This window comes from Salmo salar, chromosome 10, assembly GCF_965601325.2.
Source record: "Salmo salar chromosome 10, fSalSal1, whole genome shotgun sequence".
NCBI classification, from domain to species: Eukaryota; Metazoa; Chordata; class Actinopteri; order Salmoniformes; family Salmonidae; genus Salmo; species Salmo salar.
The window spans coordinates 14,884,638-14,911,076 of NC_138300.1; the positions used below are offsets into that span (position 1 = coordinate 14,884,638).

Genomic DNA, 26,439 nt, shown 5'->3' on the forward strand with positions numbered 1-26,439 from the left:
ACTGTCTGCCACATTTTATATTTATGAGTATTTATGTCCTTTTTATTTGCAGCACTTGGGCCCGTGCCATTAGCATTAGCAGAGAGGGCTAATGGAGGAGTTTCTCTAGGCCGTACGGAGGGAGCAGTGTGAAATAAGGCCTGTCTAGGCCGTGTCTTGGCTCTTTGGCAAGAATGTGGGTCTGTGGGGGTCTGCCAGAAAGGACAGAGAAAAAGCAACAGCCGAGCGGGAAAGCGGAAAGTCTATTTTTAACTCGTCGCCATGCAAACATATATACATGGGCAATATATGCAATATGTACAGGCACAAACGTTTCGCTCTGAAACGGTTCCAAGACTGGTCTATTCTGTGGGCTTTTACCAGGGACAGCTCCCTGTACAGCTATTACAGCAAGAATGTGGATAGATGGCATGTTGTGGATCAGTCCCAATTTTGGTTGGTTCCACCTGCTACTAGCAGTCACACACTGAAGCTTTCGCTGAGAATCTGCTCCCATAATCTGGCCTAAAACAGGCAGTGGAAATGTTACAGCACGACACTACAGCTAAACGAAACAACACAACAAGGCAAACAACCTCCGAACAACACTTTCATATTTAAAACTAGTCTCGCATCTGAAAACTCACTAGAATATTTTTGAGGGACAAAGACATTTCCGTGGATTGATGACCACCATCATTAAATCTATTGAACCGACGATCATAGACAACACTGTTAGTCTGTACCCATTTTACGGACATTTTAAATAATTACAGTAAAAAAATAACACAGTTACCAAAGAGATGAAAGGTGCCTACTCCTTTAAAATACCTGGTTGTAAAAATCATGGATATGTACTAAAAGGGTTTATAACCGAATGAGATAATAAAATCTTTGCCTTTATATAAAACACATACCTCAGGGCATACGGATACAACACTTGAACTAAAACTAGTAAGTGTGCCAAATCCAAATACTCAGCTTCAATTTTGTACAAGTATGCCACACTAGATCATGCTATAAAACGGTATGCTACATTAAGCACCAGCGCAGATATGCAGCTCTTCTACTAGGTCGAGTGTTTACATGCATATATACAGTGAGTAGAGTACATAACTTGTCTGGACTGTGTCTTACAGAGGGCACGCAAGGCTAGGCACAGGACTAACAGTTATATTTTAAAAAGCACCAATCAAATCCAGTCAAATGAAATAAACAATGACAAACCACCACTCCAATTTGCAATTTACAACAGGGCCGTATTTTCATTTCCCAAACACTCTCAGTAGAGGTTGGCAGTGACGTAGTGAGTGGTCGGAGTACAAGGAGACAGGTTTCTGATACAGGGCCCATTTGGAGACCCAGGGCGGGCCTTGCCTCACCTCAGGCCATCTTACCACCCCGGCCACGCAAAATGTACTCAACTATTCAGAGATAAAAGAACTTTGAACAAATCTTGACACGTGCGGAAACCTGTGACTGGGATGGCATGTGGTTACTAATACATGTACTAACACAAGTTCGCGAGCACAAACGCAAGAATAATCATCAAGAATACAGCTGAATTCAAATATAATACAACCATATACAATGACGCCACACTATTCCTCGAATTTCAAAAATACTTTCACGCCCTTGCCTCATAGGCATGAAAACTGTATTGTTTGAGCTTGGGTAAAATCCAGTAAATGGCTTCTCCAACTGCCTTCAGCGACACTCGGAGTAACTTCAGCCAATGTGCTATGAAATATCTCTCCTCAATGGCTGATATAATGCATTATTATTTGTGGTTTCTGTATATAATATAGTTCTCCTGTCTCCGGGCCATTTGAACAATACCTGCATAGTCTAGACTTGTTTTTTCTTGTTCTTCACAACATTAATGACACACACACAAAACGTACACGGGACACAACTGTTTTATGTAGGCCACATCTCAATATATATCATCCACTGCAATTCCATCAACAAAACCCTACAAACGAGTATATTCACTACTAAAAGTGTGTCAGGAGAATTGTTAAGTACGAAACCTCCCGCTGTGAAGTTTTTTCTTCCTTTCTGTACACCTTGGTGACAAATCTAATGTTTGCAAAGAACAGGCCTGTAGCAACAACTCATGAATAACTGTAATTTATAAAAGCAATGTTGGTAATCTCCTCCTATTGACACCCACGCTACCCACACCACAACACAGAGGCAATTATGACAGTGTGTCGACCGAGCTTACTCTCGCCTCTTCCTGCCCACAACAGTAGACGTGCTTAAACAGAGCGGACGCCTCACCATTGTTAATCAAATTGGAGCAATTACACAAAGGCAAATCTTCCTGCTTTTACAAAGTTGCAGCGGACTCAAACAGCCTCGCGTAGGCCGTAAGGGGCATTTATACTTGTGTTTTCCCAAACCCAAACTGTTTCTATCCCTGCATCTCCTCCACGACTACATAAAACGGTACCATGTGCCTCAAAGACAGGACGCAAATGCAAATTCTGGGAATTATCAAAAAAATATATATATAAATGCACAAAGAATGTAAATGTTCAATTTTCAATTCTAGGTTAAATATTCTATCCTTTGCAGTGAACAAAACACATGGAAGTTATTTAGGCTTGCCTGTCTTGTATAGGATCCCCCTCTACCCCCCCCCCCCAAAAAAGCCAAATATAATTGAATCAATCAAAAGCCTTTGATTATGGAGTGATCTTGACTTAAAAGATTTTAGACTTGATGAAACACTTTTTGCCCTAACTGAATGAATAAGAGGATAAAACACACACACACAAAGTATCTTTGTATAACATTCAACTCTGAATACTTATACTTCATTAGCCAATTAGTGCAGATTCTGCTTTATACAGTTGAGATGAATTGTATTGCATGTGAATTCACCGTCTCATTTTAAGAAATTAAAAAAACATATCCAGGCAAAATGTGTATGAATTAATATTTTACATATTCATTCGAGCCATTTCTCTAAATGTCCATTCTCAAGTTTGTGTCCAACTAATATCAGGTTTCAGTTCTCCTTTAGGCCCATTTCGGTCTTGCCTCAAAGATGCACTGTACATTCTTATGAAATAATTATAGATAAATATTCAGGACTTTATTAGTTATGCTTGGTACTAGAGCTATTGGAACAGTATTGGTTTTGAAATGGTCTTCCATTGTAAAGGTTGGCAAGTCCAGGACAAAAACACATAATTGAGATCAAGTTAGGTATTTGTCATTTACATACATTTACAACCAATAACGTGGTCATAGTGACAAAATGTTTGGGGGGGAAAAAGTATTTCCCAAAATAAAAATATATGAAAACATGAAATCAACTTAGGGAAAAAAATCATAATCTTATTTTAAGATAATTTAAAACTTAAATGATGTTGATAGTTAAATAGAACTGACATGAGACAAGGCCAATAGGCCTGTTGGTGGTCAATAATAAATCAATTTCAAAAACAAATACATCTTGTCGAATCTTAGACAAACCCAAAACTGTATCATGATACATTTGATACATTATTATTATTTATTATTTATTTTTTTTACACATTTTAGGTAAGCCGATAATAGTTTTAAACACCAACCACATGGATATGCAACTGATCATTTAAGCAAGCTATTCAACCTATGTAACGTTCCCACCTCGACCACCTTTTGATTAGGCCCACAAACCACCATATTTCGGGTAATCAAACTCGAACAAGAATCAAGTCCGACAAAACGCAACTATCTTCGGGAACAGAAAGTTGTTAGTAATTCTAAAAGATCATCTTAGTTATTGAGCATGCTACATGTCAGTCATAGCCGTAGTGCGAAAAACTAAAAAACAAAAAACAAAAACATTATCCATCGAATATAACAGTAGCCTTGAAACGTCTAATGTCCTAACGTGTGCTCTCCCCGTGCACATTGATCATGACAAAGTTCAATGCCCGAGAGTGGCGGCGACTCGATTCGGTGGAAGAGGTGTAAAGAAACACAGCAACATTTTAAATTCGTAAAAGTTACTGCTGCCAAAGAAAAAGCTAAAAATCGAACGCTTACAACACCGATTCTAAGTTTGAAACTTTTGGGATACAAGTTAGACCCAGCAAAAATGCTGCCTTTTAAATATCGCGTTTTGGCAGTAATCAATACAAAGTGACAATTGCATGCATGTTAATGACTCCCAAGTGCAGAGACCTATAGGAAGCCGTCCAGGGGAGCGTTGGAAAATGATGTTGCCCCCCTTTGTAAAAACATTGTGTGCATTCATTCATATCAAATATGTGGGAAGATGATAACGCGCACATGTAATTTATAGGAAAGGCCATCTTCGTTTTAGGATTGGAACTCAAAAAGTAGTCCGCGTAAAAGCGCGCTCGACATCGATATGGGTCTAATATGAACTGAAACAGACATGCATATATATATGTGTACATATGTAGGAGATAGGCGCTATCCGCCATGTGTTACTTAATTCAGATGGCTCTGACAAACCAGGAATGCTACTGCACACAAAGTTACTTGTCTTGAGCAACGTCAGTCCATTTCGCCCTGTCCCTGAGGAAGAAAGCATAAATGCAACAAAAATGGTTAAACACAGACGAAAGGCTCACTTACCTGTGTTAGGCATAGCGGAGAATACATAGCTGTTGTATCTAATCTTGGATGTGGAGGGTGTATGTATGTGTGTATGTTTGGGTTACACGAACGGGTCTGCGTGTTTATGTGTGTGATGGTGTGTGAGTGAGTGTGTGTGTATGTGTGATATATGTGTGGGTGTGTGTCCGTGTTTGCCCGTGTATGCGTGATGGCTGTGTCCGTGATGGCTGTGTCCGTGTTTTGAAAAAGAAAAAAAAGGAGAGACAGAAGGGAGAGAGAGAGGGAAAAAATAAAGCCTGCTTCTTGCTTTCACATTTCCAACTCTGCGAACTGCAACCAACGCTTCACCACTCCATAGAGCTGAACTTTAACCCCGCCTCGAGTTACACTGCTTCCACTTTCCGCACTCATCTATTGTACAGTGCAGTAAAAGCCGTAGAGCAGTCCCTTCGTTGGATAACTCAAAACTTTCACCAGAGGCATATTCAACAATAAAAGAAAAGTCCAAAGGCAGGCTGGCTGCAGCGGAGAGGTTAAAAATCACGGGAAATAGGAAAAGAATAAGTCATCTTCGGACAGTGCTAATCTTGTTCTCATACTAATACCAGTACAAAAAAAATGCTGATTGTCAGACGTTCGTTCTTCTGAGCTCGATTTGAGTTCGCCCATTCACTCCGGTTTCTCGAAGAGACAAAACAAAGCTCGCAACAACCGAAAGCATTGAAGGCATGTGGTGCGGCTGGCTTCACGGTGGAGCCGAACTCCGAAATGAGTGTGTCGGATTTACGAACAAGGAGGGTGCGGTAGTTAATGAAGGTGATAATATCCCTGAACACCCAAACAATTGCTTGTTGCTGAAGCCCGACAGCTGGTTTCCGTTTAGAAAATGATCTCTAACAGCAGACGATAAAGTGAATCCGTGTTGCGTCTGTCCTGTCTACGGCGACAGGAACCACAACCGCCTGCACCGAGTTCCATACAGATACATACAGTTCACTTTTGTCCACAGTGCCTGAAGGACAGACTCTTGTACTCCCCTCTCAGCATAGCTCCCAAAGTATACACGGTTTAAGGGAAGTAATGAGACCAACATAAATGCAATGAACATGTAGGACCGAAATATATCATATATATATATATATATATATATATATATATATATATATATATATATATATATTTAAACGTTCAAATTATAGGCTGCTTTATCCTGTCTACTTGAGCCCATTAGCCCCGGAATGAAATAGGTCTGCGTTGTTTGAAAAGCTATCAATTTCAATCAAGAGCAGGGCTCGCGCAAAACTGCCACACCAACACTGCTAAATAAATGTTCTTATATGATGTTTAACGCAAATTAGACAGTGTATGGCGGTGAAGAGTGAGCTCAAGAGATCACCACACACTATATAAGGGATATACCGCCCCTTTTGAACAAATGCTTAACTTTCAAAATTGGTCGGACAAAGTAACAGGCTTTTCGGTATTCCATATTATTTTTCGACACCTATCCATATTTACAACAAGTTAAAATTATAAATATTTGTATTATTGTTCATTGTTATTATTAAGCTATTACTAGGCTTTTAGCCTATTGGTATTGGACTTTATTATTGCGGATGATAATTGACATACATTACATTACCTATCTATCTGTTCATGGCATACTGGCCAATGTATGTCAATTTGCACAACACATTTCATATGAGGGGTGGAACAACGAGAACAGAATCTAACAATTCAATGAAGTGCATTCAACTTTACATAACCCAAAACCAAGTATCTCCCCAGATAATTATATAATATAAACGAGCAAGGGCCATTCGAGAGACAAGATTACCAATCATTTTCCTAACTCACATGTCATTATGTAAGCATGATCACGGTGCCCTCCTAACACCGACAGGCCTATTATCCAAAACCAAAGCATCGTGCAACTCCAGCATTTACGCACGCTCTACCGAGCACTGCATACTTGAAACTTATTGCGTTGAGTTTCAATCATTACCGTCTAGACAAAGAATGAATTCCAATGAAATATCACTTGGACAAAACCTCCCCAAAAAGCCTCAAACAAACGGTATACTTGGCAATAGTGAAAACTACATGCGTAAAGCATGCGTAATCACTTCGGTATAGCGCCTATATCAAAAGACTGAGCAACATTTTACAATATGTCATACTCCTAAATTAGGCTACTATTGTTGTATAGCCTATACATCCCAAACGCCCAAGGTTAGCATTGGTTGCCTTTTGGGTGCTTCACCTGCCCTTGCAGACAAATAAGGGTTAATATTAATCGAAATAATGGCAATAAAGAAACACCCATTTAGTGGCTTAAATAAAAGTAAAACCAATACACTTAAACACATTTAATCAGGACTTGCATATAGGATAATTAGCCTACAGTACGCCTGGAGGCGTTCAACATTGGTTCGACTTAGTATTTTGACGGATTTCTGTTCAAATATCAGATTGGCCCGACATGAGTCACCAACACATTCTTGGTCCACTGATTCTGTATGGGCTGCTCGAATTTGTTTTCAGTGAACAACTTCTGGCCAGAGGGAGAAGTCAGTTGTGCGCCCTCTAGGAAATGGCCAGGGAAGCGACCACAAGTGGAGTGTGTGGTTCTGCTACGCAGCTACATCTGACCACGATATACACACACCTGCACCCTAGACAGCGAGATTCAGCAACACCAGATGCATGCTTATTCACAGTCTAAAGTTTCATTGACATACCGTGAAGGCTAAAGGTGGACTTGCAACTGCTATTGCTACTAGGTTATTGTTATTACAGCATAGCCTAATAATATAATGTTGTAGCAAAGGCTGCTTGAATTCCCGATACCCAACTGAAGTGATTATTCAATATATGGACTATAGATCATGTGTTGCTCAACATTGTAAATAAAATGTTGCTCAAGTAATTCATTGGAATAATTGTCTAGGAGCAAATGCAAGCCACACAATTGCGCAACTCAATAAGAGGGCGGAATAGGGGAAATGATCTACCCATATAGTTCATGTGCTCGGCCGGACAATAAATTCAGGAGACCTACACTGTATTTTCTCACGTTGCAGCGCATAGAACCTCTATTGAGAATAGGGCAATAGGCTAACTTGCTATCGGTATTTGGCCAGCCTTCCGGTATCCATATCGTCCGTGCAATGCTAGAGCTCCGTCCTCTGATTGGACTAAACTCCAGGAGTTGAAGCCCAGCATCCATCTTATTGGACAAAACTCATGTCACAAGGATTTTGTCGAGAAAGCGTTTTTCTGCAAACGCTGGTTTACTCTGCAGAACAACTAGTTACCACATAACGAAACAATGCTTTTCTCAATCTGGTCACTACGATGCCCTTTTATCCGAAGGCAACACGGAGAGTGCAGGCTCTGTTCTGTTTCAATACCAAAGTTATTTGGCGATAAAGATATCCGCATTGGCATACCTCGCTGGCAACACAGATCCGATTGATACGGACTATTCTCAAATCCCTGTACAAAAGCAAAGACCGACATTTTAGGCTACATTTTAACCTGTGTACAGGTTACACACCACATGCACATGTCTAGAACTTCTCAGGGTAAAAAGAGATGGTAAGAGGTGTTTGCACGTACCATTGCAATGTAACGTGTACGTGAGAAACTTTAGACTGATGAGACGAAGTGCTTCATTTTCAGCCACCTTTTGTTGTAGTCTTATGTTTAATTCAAAAAGTATGAACTCGCTGCCGTTGTGTGCATTTTACACCGTATAAATACAGTATGATAAAGCACAAGGGGAAACGGTTCTTGTATTAATCCCAAAAAAGAAAAATATATAGCAGTGAGCCTTCTTTACTCCTTGATATTTGACTGCGGTCCAAGCTTGGCAAAGCTGACTGGCTCGCGACACACACTCTGCCTATCTCAGCTTGGTTTGTTAGACTTAGTGCAGAAGTTGCAATCGATTGAGCGAGTCCCACTTTTTTATTTCCGCAATCGCTTTGCATAGTAACCACGCAGGACCCGGGCGGCAACGGAACGCCACTTCTCACTCACCATGTCCTCCCCTCGAGGAGTCACATACTGGCAAACGAGCCGGAGTCGCGTGCCAGCCAGACCACACAGTCTGCGTTTTGCTCCCGCATGGAAAACCTACATTTTTCCACCTATATATTGCTGCATACCGCACTCTCTCAGCCCTTCCTATACGTTTACGGCGCGCATGGGACAGAGGGAGGAACGCCGCGGCGCCTATTGCGATCGAAAAACCGTAGCCTTTTGGTACTAGTCTAGTGCATTATTGCTGCTTAAACCTTTAGCACCAGAGCATTGTTGCAATGCTGGACATCTAAGCAATATTATACTATTACAATGAGGATCTGCGAACGCCACTGAAGGTGCACGTTTATGGCTGGTCGACAAAAATTAACACCAAATCTTTTCAGCGGATTTTCTACTGCGTCCCCATGGAGATATCGTAAAAGGTCAACCATAGTGTACGGAGGGGTCGTATTGATTTAGAAGGCATGCATCATCATGTCATAAAATATTCGTATTGAACGCTTCTACATACTATTTGTGCATAAAGTGGGACTGTATTGTTAGGCTATATTCGTATATTTATACGTGTTCACACAGGATTGAACAGTTGGTGGGCTGTATTTATTACCGTGTTGATTTTGCCCTTGCGGTTGACTGCAGTTATATTGTGTGAAAGAGTATTCTGCAACTGTAGCCCATAGAACTGATATTCCGTAGGTGAGCTATACATTTTACAATGGACATGACACGAAATGGTGGTGTTGATTATTTCCTCAAATAGCCAAATAAACTCCATTTCTAAACGACAATGTGGTGTTTGCTTGTTATAGGTTATATGAAGTAGCCTGTTTGCGCGACCAGAGGTGACATTCCATGCAAATCCAACGAGTGTCCCTCTGAGGTCGAAGCCTACTATTGAAGAACATTATTTTGAGAAATGAGGGGCGATTGTTCCCACGGATGCTGACGCATGTATGTCAAAACGCATGATGTGTATTGGGACGTGGTGAACATAATCCTGCCTACACTATATCCTGCTGTAACGCTGATTTCAATGAGGCAGGCTCGAACAGCGCGTATCCTCCGTTTTCACATTCGGTATCCTACTATTGAAGTCGCCTATAGCTTATATTAAAATGCACGTTTGATTTTTTCGCAATAAAAATCATGACCACATCTTCATGCCCAATTATGTTCCATAAATCGTCATAAGCCAATTGCCTATTTTTCCAAATGACTTCTTAATGGTCAATTGCAGACCTACAAGCATTTTTGGTATGTGTCAATTCCCTATCGTGCTTGATCAAGTTCCATTTTAGGACCAACTAATGAATGCAGTTATGTAGGTGGGAACCACCTGCCTCTTCACTCTTGAATTCAAAGTGTAAAAAAAAATGGGTCCCACCAAAAACAAACAAAATATAAAAGACAAGCAGCCCTACATAGGCCTACGATGTAAACTCAGATATTGGGCATCTAATCAAATCCAGACAAGTTTTATATAATACTATCATTTTAAACATGTTTGTAATTTAAACGTTTGTCGCTGATTGACAGTATGTGACGTCATCGTTAAGCGTTTTGTCACGTCTCAGAGGGTATATATATCCTGTTATGGTGCAAGTTGTGCGCCTGCACCCAACAATCATACAGGTTCGCCATATGAAGTGTCAAAACGGCCACTACTTCTTTTAGTGTCGCTATTCGCCACAGAGGAACGTTCACTGGTTACACTGTACTTTTGCCACTTCTCTACACAGTTCACATCTTACAACAGCCATGTCATATCTGTCATAATAACACTAGAATCGTTCAATCAAAGTGACTATCAAGTTAAATATAACTGATTCAGTAAAAAAATTTTTTGGGGGGCTAATAAGCATACGTTACATATTAGACTTCAAACGATCTGTTAAATCAAAGTCAGGCTGAATGTTAAGGTGCCCTGAAAAAAATCATCCATCAACTGAATGCCAATATTAATTGGGTTTTTACTCAAGTTTGATATTTTGTGCTCGAATCTGTCTCATTTAAATCACATTATTGATTTCAGATACAACTGAGAAATGACCAACTTGGCAACGTTGTCAAACGTTCCGCAAAGAGTTCACAATAAATCTGAGTTGTATGCACGGACTGGACAAGGTTTGGGTGGCTCACAAACAGCGTTGAATGGTGCGCGGGTATGCTTTAGGCCTATCCACAATTCTCAATACTTACAGTCACATATCATTTTGAAGTCACATATAACGTGGTTTATGGAGACTATTAATTAACCTACCGCAAAAATCAAGCGGAAGGGTCGGTGCTGTAAAGGCAAAGTTATGCGTAAAGTATAATTAATATACATGTATTCTACTTTCAAATGAAACCAATGCAATGAGCATATCATGCTTTTTATTGCTACTTCTTTCATCTGGTAAGATCGATCCAGTTCTTAGCAAAAACCCGTTGACATGGTGGCTCGAGACGCCTTTATAGTATTGTCTGCCAAGTTCTGCACACAAAAATGCCCAAAGCCCCAGCAACCATGCCAGGGCTGCCAATATACTGTACTATGCCCAAGCAAGAAGCGGCAGGGGGCTGTGCGCAGTTACAACATCTTATCAATAGTAAATACTGGAACGATCAAGTCGAATATGTAAATAGGTTTTCAAGCTTATTAGACATCGGAACTTTAAGGATGAGTTGGAACGCCACAAAACTACATTATGGTCTATGGAGTCTGTACTGCCCCTCTCTCCGAAAGCTTCTGCGAGTGCAAGGTAAAGCAAGTTTGGAGGATCATAAACTAAGATATATCAAAGGTGATTACAGGGCTATCCTCGAAGTGAAATATTGCAAGTCATTTGACGGTCATATGCGCGTTAGCGAATACAGATTAAAGAGGGAGAAGTGCCTAGACACGTAGCCTACCCATTGTCACCAACATTGTCGGCAACTGTCCGATTTAGGCTACCAGAACAGTTATTTTCGGAGATCCGAAATAATTTCGGAGATCCGAAAATGTGATCTGAAATCTATCTGCTCTGAAAAAGATATCAAGAGAGTGGGTGCAAACTTGAAAAGATACAGTATATAAAGAGTCGTTGGCCATTTCAAAACTGGCAGATCAATCCAGCCAAGCATGTGATTTAACTTGATCCAGAATTGATTCAAATAGTTAATGATCTTCGTAATAAGCATGTTTTTTTTTGTAGTAGTAGTTTGCGTTAGTTTGTTGGAACAGTGCAGTAAAAGTTAAGCGGTCGTAGGCGATTCTCCATGACACTGAAGAATAACTCATGACTAAAATACATTGACACTGCCCAAAAATCACGACATTCGAAGGCTATGGTCACAGCCTAAAATAGATTTTGAAAAACTTGTCTTCGTTCAATGCTGGAAAAGTATTGATGTAGGCTATGTACCACCTTCTTCCGTACGTAAAAGAAACCAACGTTTCTCTAAGTTTGTAAACTACAGGGATGAGAATGCACAATACATTTATACAAACGAGGTGTGAAAATATAAACCTGACGGTTTCAACACAAACATTTTAAAGACGTTTGGCCACCTGCTGCAAACGCGTCACTGAAAGATAAACTTTACGCCAAATGGTGATTAGACTGTTTGTTGTTGTTGTGTGATGTAGAACATCACCTTCCTGTTCCAGATCAGTTTTATAAGATACAGTGAGGACATTATAGGCGAATCTAACCTTAAATCACACATGGCGGGCAAGACAAACACCGTATCCATCTTGATCATTTTTAGGTTAAATCAGCAAATATAAATTCTGCTTTGAGGTAAAGGTACACCACTCATACAGCTTACACACACACACACACACACACACACACACACACACACACACACACACACACACACACACACACACACACACAGCTGAATATGGAAATAATTCATTTGGATGGGTTATGTGCAAAAATGAAATCCATAATCTTAAAATAACCTACTATTAGGCTACTGTATAAGGTAAGTGATTTCAGCATTATATTTTGTTCAAATATAGGTTTACCTGTGAATGAACTGTGAATAAAGGTGTCTAGAATTGAAAAATAGGCCTACGGAAAACTTGGAAACAAAACACACAAGTAATGTTAGGTCTATAACACAACAATACATGTTTCTCATGCCTATTTTCTTAGAATAAAACATGATACTAAGGTAATCATCTCATGAAAGTTCAGAATCCAACATGAGAAAATCATAATAATTTCCCAGATACGGAAATAAAAAACGTCAAGAAATTAACACAAATAAATAAATAAATGCTGAACCAAGTGTCTGGGCAACTAGTAGGCTATAATACATGCAGTTCACTATGCTAGATTGTTCATCCTGAGGTATGCTGTCATTAAGAAGTAATTCTTGTTTTTTCATTTGGCGTATAGTTTTTCATCAATTGTGAAGGTGCCGAAATTACAGGCGGTGACGGCATAAATAGTGGTGTATTGGTCGTTCAGCATGACAGTAGAAAGGATGATTGTAGAAGTCTTGCAATGTCATTGACGTTAACTGCAATTACAGCAATATAAGATAAAATGGATACAGCTGACAGGATAATCTAATACTGAAATTAAGGTGTTTGGTTGATTTATGGAGCTATTGATTTGAATTTCTATTAGTCAGAATTGATTACATATTAATTAAACATGCCTATATTCAACAGATATTTTGTAACCATTAAGTCAAATAACTATTTATTTGTCAATACAAATATAATTTGTAAACTACTAATATCAAGAAAAGCATGTTACTGTTAAGGTTTTTAATGACAGAGTGATTTTTCGCTTATTTGAATGCCAAAGAGGAGTCGTTCACAAATGGAAATATATTTCGGTGCCTACTTCAAATGAATTCCCTCCGCACATTAAAGCAGGTCGACACTCCATCTAGAGGTTCCTCATCGAAACTACATGATCTCAAGTCCTATCAGTTAGACACAACAGCACTGATATTACTGTAGTTTCAAACCGGTATGGGTTATGTATGCACGTTTAATTTACGAACAGATTTGCCCCCCCCCGAACAGTGTCGATAGATGTATTCATGATATAAGTACTCAACAACCCATATTGTTGATGCTGTAGGGCATGCTGTGACATTAAATAATATATCTAAAATAGGACCTCATAAAAGTAGGATACATCTGGAAAACTCACACTTTACTCCCAATGCTTCTATCAATTCAACTGTCTGAATATTCAATGCATTAATTAAGCATAAATGGTGGAGGGAGGGGGGGCCTGATATTATTTTAGAAAAATGTGCTTTACCAAATGTGCTCTTCCTCGTAATGGATTTAATTCTTAAAACATTGGGATATAATTTTTAACCAAATAAATGTATATTTGAAGCTACCCTCTGTCTGGATGAAGTAAAATAAATACTATATTCACACAAATATAATTATAAAAATAGACAAATAGAGTCCATACACAACAAAAAAACAATTCCCAACTTTCGGTATGTGAACTTCTTTTCCTGTTATTCTCTCAAATAGATGAGTTACATTTTTTTTAAACGTTTTTTTAACAATAACCCTATAATACCGTTTTTGATAGTAATGATTATTAATAGTTTATTATTATTCAATGCATACATTACATTATAGTCTGAAAATAAACTAACAAGATTAAATAAAATAGCTTTGAACATATATGCCTTAAATTCTAAAGAGCTCTTCATATGAATGAATTCGATTAGTCGATTTTCGATAACATCTATTATTAACAAGCAACGTTCTATTTTTAAGACCTTTGGTTGATATAAGGTGGTCTGGTTGTAAATATGATCTTGACGAGAATAACACACCCGCTAAACTGCAACCCACGTCATGTTGCACTGAATGCCTGAGAAACGCGCGGTTCCACTCTTGACAATTCACAATTTTACCACAAGGGGGAGGTATTTTGATGTTCAATCTCCAACATTACAATTCTGAAGCAAGGAGGACTTTTCCTGCGCCACCAGAAAGCTATCTACACCACTCAACAGTGAACGGACAGACTATTTATTAATGAGATCATGCAAATTCTAGGAAAACACATTTTACTGAACTATTACATTGAAAACATTAGAAGTGTTTTCTCTTCCAGCGCTGTTGAATAAACTTTCTGTGTGTCTGTGTGTGACAAACAAAACAAAACATAAAAGTAAAAAGCTTGTATGAACATTGCACAATGAGAGAGCGATGCTCTGTAGTCATAATTAGTTTCTGGCACACATACAAGGCGTACTCCACACACAAAAGACCACTGCCTCAGTACATAGAACATTCCCCCAATATGTCCACCTGGTGCACGATGGCTGTGAAATGGCACTTTGGGGGAGTGGAGGAGTGTGTGTGTGTGTGTGTGTGTGTGTTAACGCTCTGAGCCCCAGGGTAATTACACTATCCAGTTCTGGAGCAGCTTGCCTCCGAGGCCCTTCCATAGCAGGGCCTTATTAATAAAGAAGGAGCACGTCTGTGGATCCCCTTACTCTACTGTAACCCTACTGTGGCCTCCAGAGAAGCCGTGGCACCAGCGTACATTACCCAACGATTCAACTCAACAACCGGCACCAACACTAGATTCAAATGACCCAAATGGATGGGAGGGCAATATGGACATTTTCAACCAATAACGGCACATCGAGAGAGAGAGAGAAAGAGAAAGAGAGAAAGAAAGAAAGAAAGAAAGAGAGGGAGAGAGAAAAGGAAGGGGGTTACTGGGCGGTTTGGACCCTGTTGGCTCCACCTGCTGCCATTGAGCTGCCAACACTGGAGGTTGGCCAAGACCAGTCCACAGCTCAGCCTCCTCCTCCTCCTCCTCCTCCTCCTCAGCCCACACATTCACACAGAGCGAGAGAAGAGGGTGTGGGGGGTGGGGGGGGGGGGCTGTGTGATCTGGGGCTTACTCCCAGATCGCTCACTCATTCACCAACATCCTGTCCCAGTGCCAAAAATCTAACCATTACAAACCAATAAAAGTCCTCTCTCTATCAATTAGGTATCATAAGAAAAGATGGACGCCACAAAAAAAAAGAACACAAGGGTGCTATTTTTACAGGCTGCACATACATCTCTAAATGGCCCGGAATTAATTAATTAAATGCTCTAAACATTCTCAAGACAGGTAAAGTTGGTTGGAAGTGCCCTTAAAAGGATTGTGTGGATTTGGACCACGTTCCACTTGGCATTTGAAAACAAAGCCCGTTTGTCCCTCGGCGTTGGCCCATTAAAAAGAAGACCTTGTATCATCTCGGCCCGAACAAGCTGCTCCACTATTTGCTGAACGGCTGAGCAGCAGCAGCAGAGCCTGGGCTGGTCCTGTAGCCTGAAAGCCTAGCGCGGACCAGAGGGGTACGGTGCGGCATGCTAACAGAAGCCCTGATAAAAGGGGAAGCCAGTTGTGCTATGAAAGGAGAGGCTGGGCGAACAGATGGGCCCTGGGAAGACTCGAAATCTGCACCACTGTGTGTGTGTGTGTGTGTGTGTGTGTGTGTGTGTGTGTGTGTGTGTGTGTGTGTGTGTGTGTGTGTGTGTGTGTGTGTGTGTGTGTGTGTATGTATGTGTAAAACACTGATAAGAGTGCCTCTGCAATGGCTTTAATGAGCTGGTCCTCTTTAAACAGAACTCCACACACTCTGGCCATTTCATTCTCCAGCTGCAGCTGTGACAGAGTGAGGTAATGACAGCCAGCCGGTGCCACCTGCCTGCCACTGGCTGGCTCCTCGCTCAACACAGCGAACAGCCAGCAGTGACCACAACTACATCCGTCATGACGAAGGCTGAAACACTCCAAACCCACTACCTCATCTACCTCGATATCGCTGAGGTAAACACTCCAAACCCACTACCTCATCTACCTCGATATGGCTGAGGTAAACACTCCAAACCCACTACCTCATCTACCTCGATATCGCTGAGGTAAACACTCCAAACCCACTACCTCATCTACCTCGATATCGCTGAGGTAAACACTCCAAACCCACTACCTCATCTACCTCGATATGGCTGAGGTAAACACTCCAAAACCACTACCTCATCTACTTCAATGAGGCCTCTCTCTGCTAAACACCAAAACCACGACCTCATTGACATTTACCAGGCTTCTCTGGTTCACTGCAGAAGCCCCAGCACCTTCACGTCCAGACAGTGATTGCCGCCAGTCAGCAGCGGAGTAGAATCCAACTGATACATCATGCACAGGGAGGGACGTGTCAAAAAGGTATGCCTCAGCCATGTGGAAATATACAATAGCTCAGGTTTCACCCTCAGCATCCCTCCCTGGAAGAATACAAGGAGCAAGAGCTTGTATGGGGAGGGGTCAGAAAATAGTGGTATGTGCAGGACAGTTGGAGAGCAAGAAGTACATTTCTTCCCTTCTTTACCTCAGAAAAACACTGACACACGAATACACACACACACACACACACACACACACACACACACACACACACACACACACACACACACGCTTCACATATCCTTTAATGCTTCCCTCCAACAGATTGCAGACGCATGCCAGGTTTGGTGTGGCCCAGCCTGACAAGGAGCCCAACATTTAATCTTTAAAGCCCCCATGCAGTCTTTTTCATGTTATTTTTAAATCATTACTATACTGAATGTCTAATAAATCCCTATTTATTTCATGAAAATAACTCTGAATTTTTGTTTCATTTATTTCCCTCAGCCTCCTTTTGCCATTGAAATGGTCAGTCTGATTGTGCGGGTGTGTCGACACAAATTGAAATAGATTTACATTCACAGCCCCGATTGGCAGACAGGATCGTCTAGACTAGAGCCTACCCAATCACCCCTTCAAAGTAGGAGGATGCATATGTAAATAAAAGATGATTGGTCATTGGTCAGAACAATCAGATCAGATTGCGATGATATGGGCCAAAAACTCCATCCCATTCCTATCTGAAGTAGGTTTGATATGCCAGGCATTTTTTTCTCCTAACAGCTCTTATACAAAAATGACATCATTTTCACAATTTCTGAGTGTTATTTCGACCTCAGTGTGGAAATATCATGGAAAATCTCATCATCTCAACAGCGCTGCTCCCTTTAAAAGAGGCCTGCAGGCAAGTTTTTAACATACGCAAGCTGTTGGCATTGCCAGACATATGCTGGGTCTCGCTCACACATCTCCCCTTCCCCTCACTCCTTCTGTCTACTAGGCAGGCAGGCAGGGCCTGGGAGTAGCTGCCTGCAGCAAACTAGCATGGATGTGCCCTGCTCTTCTCACAACACTAGGGCTGGATTCAAAATAAATCCACCACAATTCAAACCCCCAAAAAGTGTTGTGGCACAATGTCTGAAAATGTTCGCTGTCATTTGCCTCACGTGAGTTCGGCCGTGTACAGGAGTACTGTAGTGCCAATAGTGTGGATGGCTGACGTCCAACCATCTCTCTTGATATTGATAAGTACACCCAGCTCTTTACAAGACATATAGAGGCGGTTTTCAGCACACAGATTAAATCTAGACCTGGACTAAAAAGGGTCCATTGAGCTTGCTTTATAGTTCGGGACTATGCTTTATCTGTGCCGGGAAAACTGCCCCATAAGTTGCGACACACTGCATAGCGGAGTACAGACCTGTATGGCCTTATTGGCCTGTGACATTATATAAGATGTCTCAGCTTACAGAGTCGCCTGTAGTTGAGGGCCTTTGTGTGTGTAGCTGTGCAGTGGCTTTCACTCCACAGAGAGCTCCACTGATAGACTAGACACACAGAGGCACACACACACACACACACACACACACACACACACACACACACACACACACACACACACACACACACACACACACACACACACACACACACACACAAACAGATGTACAGACTCACAACCCCCCCTACACACAGCCCCCCAACTCAATATAAAAACATCATAAGACATCTGCCAGCTGTCCCCCCCCCCCCCAAAAAAAAAAAAAAACAGGAGATCTGCACACACAGCTGGATGTGGAGACCATACCCTCCCTCCCTCCCTCCCACCCTCCCCTCCCTCACACACACCCTCCCCACACACACACTCCCTCCCTTCCCTCCATGCACATCTCCCCCCACAGCATGGCGGTGTAATTGTCAGGTGAATGGGATAAAATTAACTAAAAAGGGAGGATTTAGAGGCAATCCGCTAATTACAGCCGTTCATTATGGAGGAGAGGGAGAGAGCGAGAGAGAGAGAGCCTTTAGCAACTAACATACCCAGGCTTTTTGGACGCAGCTGGGAGAGATGAGAGAGTGGAGACAGAGAAATGGTTGGTTCGCGCTGCGCTAACCCTAGTGACAGACACACCGGTTCAAAGATGGGCCCCATCGGCTCGCAAGTCGATGGTAGCAATTATAAGGTTAAAAAAAAATCATGTAGTTCCCACTCATTCCCGACGCCTACACTACACTAAGCTTCTCCTACATACTTTACTTGTGAATAGTCACTATAGCGTAATCATTTAATGCTTTTTTAATTGAAACACCACCATCCTATACTTTCAGTATGTGGGGGTAGACTGTAGACTGGGGCCTACTGTCTTTTGTATATTCATTCATTCATATCCCTTGTACAGGCGAGGTGTCTGCTGTGAGCTATATAGCTGCACTGTAGACGGTGGCAGTAGCAGTGGTGGGACTTTCTGGCTTCTCTCCGTGGAGCGGCTTGGAGAACCCGGCTCGGGCCCCTCTCCTGGGGTGTGACTAACGTGGGGCGACAGTGCCAAGGCAGGAGAGGACAGCAGCCCTGCCAGCGAGCTCGCGCCACACGGCTCGGTTCAAGGCCGCTTTTGTTGTGGGCCCACTATCTTCCCACAACATGTGCTTCCGTCAGACCGGGGCTGCCCAAATCCCTTATCGAGAACCTAAACCCTCTTGATGCGCTCCCGCGCTCCCCTTTAATGTCTTCATTTTCTGTACACATTTCTCTTGAGACGAGGGGAGGTGGGTTTCAGAACAGATGAGTAATTCATCACCACATTACGGCTCTACCTTAAATGTATAGCTGCTGCTGGGAAAGCTTTGATCTTTGTGAATTCATATTAATGTTTGCTGTGCTGGGAAACAAACTGTTTCACCATAAATAAGTAGCACATTGAATGGATTCTATTGATGAATTCATAAAAATACTGTGTGCTACATCCCCATGAAAGGGGACTCAAAAGGATTCCTGTTCAAATAAAATAATAATCATTACAAATTAGTCATTAAAAAAAAAGGTCACAGAAAATAATTGCTTTCAAGGAAATATCTGGAAAATAAAACAGCAAAAACTAAAGCAAACTAAAAGAAAATCGGAATATAAAATCCTTAACTGAAAGGAAATTTCAAGCATGTCTGAGTGGCACCTGCTCTCAAAGCAGCTCCAGTCTTGGAGTAATGTCTCCCCCTGGTGGCTATTGACTGCCAGTGCACAGCTTTGAGTTAATTAGTGACTCAATGAAACCCAGTGCATCCCTGCATCAAATAACACAGGGTTAACAACACAAGTACACACTGTTAGGGGCATAGACCTACTTTTTACGTCATATGCCATATATTACACGACAATCCCATAGCGACTAGGAGAGAAAATGACATTGGAATTGTCCAGTCCCCATGGACAGGCAAGCCTCTCTCTCTCTCTCTCTCTCTCAGAACCTGGGCAGGGGTTTCCACCACAAGGTCAGAGAAAAGTCATCCCTCTCAGTCCCGGTGTAAAACCCCCCAGCTTACACTCTCCCCAGAAATTGGTTTTGAAAAGGACAAAAAGCGGCTGGCTCAGAGAACCAGATGTGGTTGTGGCTACGTGGAATTCTAATAAGATGGCAGACTACCACGCTTAATCTGCCCTCCTTTCCTCTTCCTATTGTTCTCCCTTTCTCAGTATCCCGTGGCCTGCTTGGAGAGGCAGAATGAACTGAACCAGCTCCCAGAAAAAGCAAGGCAAGGCCCTATGTTTCTATAGGCCCCGGTGCTAGAAACAGCACACTGTCTCTGTCACACAGAGATATGCATGTCAGTATGCATCCCAAATGACACCGTATTCCCTACATGCCCTGGTCAAAAGTAGTGCACTATAAAGGGAATAGGGTGCCATTTGGGACAAAGCCTCAGTAATATCTTCACGAGGACCAGATACAGCATCACTATCACTGAACCCTGAATAACAGAGTCTAAATGGATCACTTTCCTTACAATTACAGACCCTTGAGAAGTAGGTACCGGTATACCACAGCAAAATTATCCAAAAAGGGGAATTAAGTAGTGTTTTGTATTAAGTAGTGTTTTTTTAATTGGCACTTAATTTGTTGTGGATAGAAGAGCCAATATTCATTTCTAATGCTGAACCCGAGAGAAACACGCCACCTTGTGTTAAAAACAGTACACTGTGAAAAATGTCTAGTGCCCAGTTTCCCAAAAGCATATTCAGGCTAAATTAATCGTTCTAACCTTCTAGGAACATCGTTACATTTTGAGCTGTTTCCCAAAACCATCGTTATTAACGCTGCACTTGAAAACGCTCGTAATCTAACGCCTGCCGCAGACCACTCATAGAAAATCTAAGTGCGTTAGGTTATTTTTTGCTCTCCCGCATCACGTTAAACATAGAATCACATAGTTTATCCGCCTCTTTGTGACCGCAGGTAACTTAAGAACAAAGTTGACTACAAAAAGTTGTCTATGTCTTTGCATTGATAAACCAGCGTCGTTTAAAGAGACGCTTCAAATGAAAACCGAAATGACTGCATCAAAATATACATACAGTAGGCTATAGGCCTATTTCAATCATAATGAAATGCATTTAATAGTCAAATCAATTGAGTTCTATTTTGCTACTTGTCAGCTAATGTCTGTAATTTGTCTCAATATAGTTCATGATGTGTAGCCTAACGTGCGCAATGACGTGCCAAATCTTGGTTTAGTGCATTATCATAGGACTAAGTATCAGAATGAGCTGCTTCAATATGTAGCCATAGTTGATCATGTATTTCTAAGAGCTGTTCCGTCGTTAGTAATGCGGAACAATTCTAATGTTAAGGTAGGATTCAAAAGGGATTATGTTGATCGGAGAGCAGTGCTGTTTTTCTCTTGATTCTATCAGCTTGGGCAGATGCCTCAAAGACGTACTTAGCGAATGTTCTCTCTGCGTGGCGTTTAGGGAAAGGTGTGTTCGGCCTACATCTTGAGATGTTTTAGGAAACACGCATCGTGAAAAACACTCGTAAGACTGATCCTCGGACGACCTGAACTTGCCCAATAAACGTTTTGTTTTGATTGCAAAATGTTTTGGTACAGCCTGCACTAATGAACAAGACCCTAGCCTGCCAGGTGGGGTGAGTGGTGAACATGGCAGGGGTAAAAGGCCGTAGGTACATGCCTCAGAGTGGGGATGAAGGATGCTGCAGGTAGAAGACGACACACGCCATCACTCACTGGCCCTGCCCTCACTCCCACCCAGTGAGGGGTAGGGGAGAAGCAACAGTGGAGGGCAAGATCCTATCCTGTTCTCAGGTGTGTTTTTATTAGTATTTGTCCAGTACTATCCCCCTGGTGTTTTTGTTTTTTGGGGGGGGGGGTTCTGATTCTTCTACCTTCACATCGTTGCCTCCCTCCCGGGGGGCGTGATAGCTCAGGCTGGCTCAGCTGGAGACCAGGGGATGGTGGTGGAGGGCTTCAGGACCACACAGAGACGAGACAAACTAGAGAGGGGGGCCAGGCCAAGTGTTTAGATTTCTGACTCACTTTCAATACACCTCTGTCTGCCTGCCTGTCTATCTCCGAATATGTATCTTTCTATTGTTCCCTGTCTCCCTCTGGCTCTCTGTCTCCCCCCTAATTCTTGGCACCACAGCATTAAATCGATGTGCCCTGGTGAGCGAGAGGGTCAGCCCTTATTTCCGCACGGCTTAATGAGAAGCACACGGCCACGGTCTGCTCAGTAACCCCACCCCCCTACTTTCACATGCTGTCCACCACGCCGTGGGGCTGCGGGGGTTACCCCCCAAACCTGACTGACCTAGATGATCAGCCCCGTGGGAGGGAGGCAGCGAGGTTAAGGTAGACGAATCAGATTCCATATCCCCCTGGTGCTTTGGGTGGGCAAAGGAACTAGGCGATCTGTCTTGTTCCTTTACAGCACAAAGCTGGCTTCTCTTGCTGAGACGGTCATCGCTAATGGCAAAGAAACTAGCTGTATGCAGTTTTGTACAGACCCACCCACACATTCTGGCTGCGTCAGTTACATTTTATGTTTACATTTTAGTCATTTAGCAGGTCGGTCTTATCCAGAGCGACTTACAGGAGCAATTAGGGTTCAGTTCGAGCCGGCGGCTTTTCGGTTACTGGCCCAATGCTCTTAACTATTAGGCTACCAGCCGCGTTCCTGAGGCATGCTATGTGGAATTGTATCTGGTCACGATTGTTGTTCACCTGCGGTAAATATGTGTTTGTGTGTGTGGCAGGGCCAAGGGGGCAGTGTGTTTGTGTGTGTGTGTGTGTGTGTGTGTGTGTGAGGGATGCAGCGCGTCTGACTAGAGCTCCAGGCCCATCTGTCAGGGCCATGGTTCCATCAGTCATGCGATGGCTCCAGCCCATGGCCTCCTGCTAAAACCTCCCCGCCTCTTATTTATCCACTCAGTGTACCTGGCAGAGCCAGAGAGTTGCACTGAAGGACATGGCCACCGCCTTACAGGTGCACTGTAGGATTTATGAGACTGGACTCTAGGGGCGCACATGAGCCAAAAATAGTCTCCAAAATGGACCTCACAGCACAGAAACGCGCTTCTGTGTCCCCCTTTTCAACAGGCTGACTTTGAAAACTCGAAGGTGGGTCACCATCACAGAAATACTCACACAAGACAGAGAACACATACAAGACAGGCACAATGCACAAGCAAACGACCGCGGACACGTGGACATCGGCGATAGACCAGTCCTGACATGTACCCTAGACTTAACTTTATTGCATTTTTTTCCCTCACTTGTCAATGTGTGTGAGAGATGTGTGTGTGAGAGACTGGGTGGATCTCTCTCTCCTGTGCTGTGTATGTTGGTCATTGCGTGTGTGTGTGTGTGTGTGTATGCACGCAAGCGTGTGCGTGCACGTGAGACAGCTGCAGACTAGTGTCCCTGGGAATAGGTGCATCATGAATATTCAGGTGGAGCCTCTGGATGAAACAGCTGCCAGAAAGAGAGAGATGGAGAGCGAGACAGAGACCGAGAGGCAGAGAGACAGAGGCCGAGAGGCAGGCGGAGAGGAAGGAGTGAAAGAGAGAGAACGAAGGAGTGAGAGGGAGAGAAGTGAGAAAGAGAGAAAAGGCGAGAGAGAAAAGGAGAAAAAGGGATTGAGAGAAAAAAAAAAGTGCGAGATAGCGAGTCACATGGCCCCAGACAGTTGTTTAAGGCCACATCCTGGTCCTGCTGTAGGGACCGGACTATTAGGAGGAACAGCTTTGAGGCAACAGAGGAGAGCCCCTACTACACAGACAATCTGCGTTCTGTTCTTTTGTTTAATTACAGCACAGGCAATGCTAACTGCAGACTTGGCAGCAGCAGGTGGAGGGACGCCTGATTGTTCACCGAGTCTCTAACAACCTTGATAGAGACCACACACCACAATATTTTACTGTACTATAATTAGGTACTGGGCTGTATGTAGAACAGTATCTTAGACTACGAAAGCACCACCTCTTCAGTCTCTGCTCAGACACCTGAGAACTATTGAGGTTTTCACAGCATTGCAAAACACCGGACTGTCACAACCTATATTTCAGCCTTAGTTGATGTTACATACACTGAACAAAAATATAACATTTTCTAATATTTTACTGAGTTACAGTTCATGTAATGAAATCGGTCAATTGAAATAAGTTCATTAGGCCCTAATCTATGGATTTGACTGGGAACACAGATATGCTTGTTAGTCACAGATACCTTTAAAAAAAAAGTAGGGGTGTGAACCCGAAAACGAGTCAGTATCTGGTGTAACCGTCATTTGTCTCGTGCAGCGCGACACATCTCCTTCACGTAGAGTTGATCAGGCTGTTGATTGTGGCCTGTGGGCTGTGCGAAGTTGCTGGATATTGGCGGGAACTGGAACACGCTGTCGTAGACATCGACAGCGTGATCAGTTTCCATACCATAACCCCACTGCCAGCATGGGGAACTCTGTTCACAACGTTGACATCAGCAAACCGCTCACCCACACGACGCTATCTGCCATCTGCCCAGTACAGTTGAAACCAGGATTCATCCATGAAGAGCACACTTCTCCAGCGTGCCAGTGGCCATTGAAGGTGAACATTTGCCCACTGAAGTCAGTTACGATGCCGAATTGTAGTCAGGTCAAGACCCTGGTGAAGATGGCGAGCATGCAGATGAGCTTCCCTGAGACGGTTTCTGACAGTTTGTGCAGAAATGATTCAGTTGTGTAAACCCACAGTTTCATCAGCTGTCCGGGTGGCTGGTCTCAGACGATCCCGCAGGTGAAGAAGCCGGATGTGGAGGTCATGGGCTGGCTTGGTTACACGGTTTGCGCTTGTGAGGCCGGTTGGATGTACTGCCAAATTCTCTGAAATGACGGAGGCGGCTTATGGTAGAGAAATTAACATTCAATTCTCTGGCAACAGTTCTGGTGGACATTCCTGCAGTCAGCATGCCAACTGCATGTTTCCTCAACACATGAGACATCTGTGGCATTGTGTTGTCTGACAAAACTGCACATTTTAGTGGCCTTTTATTATCCTTAGCACAAGGTACACCTGTGTAATGATCATACTATTTAATCAGATTCTTGATATGCCACACCTGTCAGGTGGATGGATTATCTTGGCAAAGGAGAAATGCTCACTAACAAGGATGTAAACAAATTTGTGCACAGAATTTGAGAGAAATAAGCTCTTTGTACGTATGGAACATTTCTGGGATCTTTTATTTCAGCTCATGAAACATGGGACCAACACTTTATGTTGTGTTTATATTTTGGTTCAGTAAAACAAATTATCATATAATCCAATGGATAGTGCATGGGGAGTAGTTCCATGGATAAATCACCATTAAATATTGGTGAGAACCACAAGTGAGCACATTACCATTTCCCTTTAGTTTCCTGGTTGAACTATCTGTAGGCCCCTGTAGTCTCACATCTAGATCAGATGTTAAAGTGAATCAGATGTCATTTCCTTACAGCAACAACTGCTTCCTTTCTTCAGACTATTCTTTTGTCATGTTCTGGGAATTTTGCGCTGCTTGCCCTGGAGGCAGTTTCCAAACCGTGTGTTTCGGGGTTAAATCAAGTTCCCTCCCAAACTTTTCCCCTAAATATTACAATTATAACGTTTGCTCCTCCGCCCGGGGAATAAAGACAAATTCTCATTTGGGCTGTCCAGATGTTTGAGCAACAAGCAACAACTGTCTGTTAAAGCTGCTGCTTCTCAGGAGAGCCACCCCGATCACATGTGATTCATCTGTTCACAACAACAGAAAAACAATGCCACCATGCTAAGACAGGCAGAGATACTGATATACATGAAATAAAGTCCACTTCAAATTGGATCAAAAATCTATGACAGACTTACAGATCCAGGTGAAGCTTCGACCTGCACCATATATTTTGCATTAAGTCAGTTAAAAAATGTTCCATTTGCAAAAATACTTTGTTAAAAAAAAAAAAATGTACAAGCTCCTATGATTGAAATCCTAATCTATTTCTAGACTGGCCTCGTGTATCTGCCAAGAAATTTGACCCAAAACTCTACCACCCCATCCCCTTTCAAAAGTGTAAAATGGAGGACTACATTATTTCATTTATAGTTTTTGTTTATTTCAATTTTGTTGAACATCCTTGTTTTTTTCACGGTGTCTC

The 26,439-nt window shown here is 42.4% G+C and overlaps 1 protein-coding gene across 13 annotated transcripts in view; it reads right to left on the bottom strand.

The window, feature by feature from the left end:
- The window catches only part of LOC106613561 (nuclear factor 1 A-type), a 183,760-nt gene that overhangs the window by 134,895 nt on the left and 22,426 nt on the right, over positions 1-26,439 (bottom strand). The window contains exon 1 of one of the 13 annotated variants that reach the window (XM_082956734.1): positions 8,188-8,705. The exons of 10 other annotated variants lie outside the window; for them this stretch is intronic. In XM_082956734.1, coding sequence (XP_082812860.1) covers positions 8,188-8,190 — 3 coding nt within the window. In that variant the 5' untranslated portion in view covers positions 8,191-8,705. Of the gene's footprint in view, positions 1-4,584; positions 5,654-8,187; positions 8,706-26,439 lie in introns of those variants that run through there. 2 more of the 13 variants (XM_082956732.1, XM_014215960.3) reach the window with 2 other exon arrangements.